The sequence below is a fragment of the Sinocyclocheilus grahami genome, unplaced genomic scaffold, assembly GCF_001515645.1.
Source record: "Sinocyclocheilus grahami isolate Dianchi unplaced genomic scaffold, SAMN03320097.WGS_v1.1 scaffold330.1, whole genome shotgun sequence".
Lineage (NCBI taxonomy): Eukaryota > Metazoa > Chordata > Actinopteri > Cypriniformes > Cyprinidae > Sinocyclocheilus > Sinocyclocheilus grahami.
This window is the reverse complement of record NW_015505509.1, coordinates 874,196-877,859: the sequence shown is the minus strand read 5'-3', so window position 1 is coordinate 877,859 and position 3,664 is coordinate 874,196. Positions and strand designations below refer to the sequence as shown.

The 3,664-nt window shown below is 35.0% G+C and overlaps 1 protein-coding gene across 1 annotated transcript in view; it reads right to left on the bottom strand.

Annotated features, from left to right (window-relative positions):
- Positions 1-1,190: 1,190 nt before the first annotated feature.
- gria2b (glutamate receptor, ionotropic, AMPA 2b) overlaps positions 1,191-3,664 on the bottom strand; it is an 18,193-nt gene continuing 15,719 nt past the window's right edge. The window contains exon 15 of the mRNA XM_016295082.1: positions 1,191-3,042. Within this exon, the coding sequence (XP_016150568.1) occupies positions 2,878-3,042 (165 nt within the window). The 3' untranslated portion in view covers positions 1,191-2,877. The remainder of the gene's footprint in view (positions 3,043-3,664) is intronic.

Here is a 3,664-nt window from a genome sequence, read left to right as displayed (position 1 = left end):
AGTTGCAAAAAGGGGAAGCTGAAGCGCAGATAGTCATCTTGGACACAGCAATGGGTTTTGAAGTTTAGCCCACCAATCCCCTGTCTTATTATTGACCTAATGACTGGAGATAACCCAAAGGTCAGTGTTTTCTGACTGATGTGGATTTAACCACAGTTATAACCCTCCTTTTGTCTGTGTATCAGATGACACTGCCTTATTCTTAGCAATGCATCTTTGAAGGTCTTTTGAGGACGTGTTGTAAATCTTATAGTAATTTAACTGGTAACCACCCTATTACTGATGGACACGTTTTGCATCCATGCTACTAAGTGTCAAAATAAATGCAAGATGGCACAACATAAACCTTTTACATATTATCATTGGTCAAATATAAATATGAGCAGGGTGCTTTGTTTGGAAACCCAGTAGAGGAACAGAAACAGATCAGGTGGTCTTTTAACACAAGCTTTGAGTCTCAAGCCAGATATCTGCTATTTTGTTTGCCATCAAGCATCTTTTGAAATGCAGGGAATGTATTTGAAGTGTCCCAAAACACAAAAGTTCAGATCATGAAATGTGGAATTAGATAAATAGCCCTTCTAAGTCAATGCATACCCTTGTGCAAAAGCCCAAAGAGCCTTTAATATTTTGAGACTAGATGTTAGATGAAATGTTAAATGGATGTCTGCAGAAGTGTTGGGCACCATATGGACTGCAAAGATGGAAGGGAGATTATGTAGAAAGAGCAGGGGGAGGGTATCTGTCATTTTGGAATGTGTGACATTCATTAACACCAATGCAGAGACGTCACAGCATGATTATTTATGATCAAAAACACCTCTCCATTCCTCTCACTTCCTATCAGCTAGCAGACACATTTAAATCCATCCCAACCCAACAAGGAATCAGTGGAAATCACTTCATGAATGATCTATTTGGAAGAATGAAATGGTGTGTTTGATTGAGTCATTTTGTCTGTGATTACTGGAAATACTTTAAAAAGAATCATGCTAAAATTACTTTTTTACTTCAAAAATGATCCAAATGATTAGCACATATTTCTCAGAAGTCTTGAAATGTTCTGTAAAATGGCGTTTAGATGAAGCTCTGCAACCTCAAATGTCTGCAGAGTATATTTTGTTGCTTCCTGCTCAGGACTGAATTGACTATAATCATATTGGTCATTGAAAACTGCAATCGAAACATAAGACTATTAGTCAGCTTTTATTTAGAAAGGATCCCAAAAAATAAACAAGTTGGCACACATTCATTTACAAAATGGTAGCGAGAGCAGTCCTTAAAATTACATGGTCTTGTTCAACTAATAGTGATTATATCATGACAAAACCAAAAGTCTTAACCAGTCTCCCAGTCTAGTATGGAAGACTGAGGAGAGAAAGGCTGAAGTGAGAAGGGGGAAAAAAAATCATACAGCAATGTACATAACTGTGATCATTTTTTGAGCTTACAAATGTACTCTCACTTTTGGGGACATCTTTGTTTTTAATCTCGGTTTATTGCTATATCAAATGTTAACTGTTATAGTTGCCATTGTTTTTTTGGGAAATAGTAGTTTAACTGTGATATAATAAACTGTGAACTATTATCATTATCAAACAAACTGTTCTCTCGTGGTAGGTTTCATAAATACTGAAGAATAAGCATAGATGTTTTGGCCTGTAATATGGCATTTCTTGCCTTTTATGAAAAATATATGTAACTTGGATGCTTGGAAAACAAATTCTAGATGCAGAGTGGAAATGTAAAAAAGCCATACTGTGGTCTGAATGCAAAAATTGCTATAAGGTAAAAACAAACAAGCAAAAATTTAAATAAAATCCTTGATAAATCACTGTATATACCATCCAACTGAACATTTAGTAACAAAACTTACAGAATGTATTGACTACATTCACATTGATGACAGATTAATATATGACTATATTTATCAATAATTTTGGCACACTTAATTATTTGGCATTTTTAACAGAGCATTTTGTTGATGTGTATGCTTCTATTCATTTCACAGCAAAACATATGCAATAATACAATAGGTACTTTTTTTTTTTTACATTTTCCTTTTTAAGTTCATATTGTAAACACGTTTTCTTTTTTAATATTATAACCGCTACCCTGATTTTCTTGATAAACAAAAAATACAAACAGATTCTTGAAATCAAACAAGTCGATGAAAGTAAGAGATCATAACTGCGGCACCCACTTTTCAAACAGATTTCAAATGACAAGCATTGCTAGATATTTCATATTAACACCAAAATGTTAATGAATGTATCAGAAGAGGACTAATAAATTACAAGATAAGCAACATATTTGGCATTAAAATGTGAAACTAGTAGCTAAGCTCTTAAAAGTATGTCGAGATAATGATTTACAGCTTTAATTAACTGGTATGTAAGCAGGTTTATTTAAAAGCCATTTCTGTGAAAATACATAAAAATACTTTTTCATAGAGATTTTTTCTTCGTTTTATTAATAAAAAAGACATTTCACATCCTGAAGCAGACGATGGTAAAGTGTGCTTGAGCCGAAATAGACATCGGAACGGCGTCAGCTATGAAAACAGACAGACTTTATTAACTTCTCTCTTTCCCGCAAAGAGCTTCAATGTGTTTCAAGTTGTCGTCAAAAATATCCGTTACAGGGGGTAGATGTCATCAGCTCGCTAAGCGAGTGTCTTTGTGTCAGTCGGCGTATTTTCAATAGAAGAGTGCATCTTTTGTTATAAAGGGCCAAGGAAGGATTATGTCTCTATGACATCAAATGAGGCCTCCGTCCTCCATTCAGGTGAGAGATAGGGGAGAGAGCGACAGGAAAGAGAATAGAACACGCTCTATTGAAAACCATTGTGTAAGGCACTCGGCAGGTTCTTATCCATCAGGAGAGATCAGTCAGACTGACGTTCATTCCCACACCAGGTCTAACAAAGGGCACCACATGTACTGCTTTGGGGAACTCAGGACTCATCACACGTCCATTCTCGCCAGTACTCCCAGTAATAGACAGTCTCGCTTTGCTCCTCATAGCGTCCGAAAAGGTCACCTGGAACACGCACATAGATGCGAACGGAGAAACAAATATCCACGCACACACACCAAACAGAGAGATGAAGGAAAGTTAGAGCGGATTTCGCAAACTGGCTTCAAGCTTATTTTTTAAATGTTTAGTTGAAAATGCAGACATGAATTGATGTGGTGGAAAAACATCAAAAATGAGGAGCAAAGTTGCGAGCAATCACCATTTAAAAAATCATATCGCAAGCAGGCAATGAGGGAGATGGGTATGGAGGCTTGTTTCTGTCATATAAAATAAAAAAGGTAATTGCGACTTTTTATCTCACAATTCTGACTTGTTTTCTCACAATTGTGAGTTTATATCTCAAATTTGCAAGTTATAAACTTGTATTTCTGAGTATATATCTTGCAATTCAGGTTGTTATTTATTTTATTTTATTTCTGGTAATTTCAAATTTACATTCTCACAGTTTGGACTTTTCTACTAGGTCTTAACATCTCACAATTCTGACTTTTTTTCTTGAAATTCTGAGATTATATCTTACATTTTCAAGTTATAATTAATAATTATGAGTTTACATTTTACAATAATTTTTTTCTTGTAACTGCAAGTTTATATTCTCAGAGTTTTGACTTTTCTTCCACTAGTT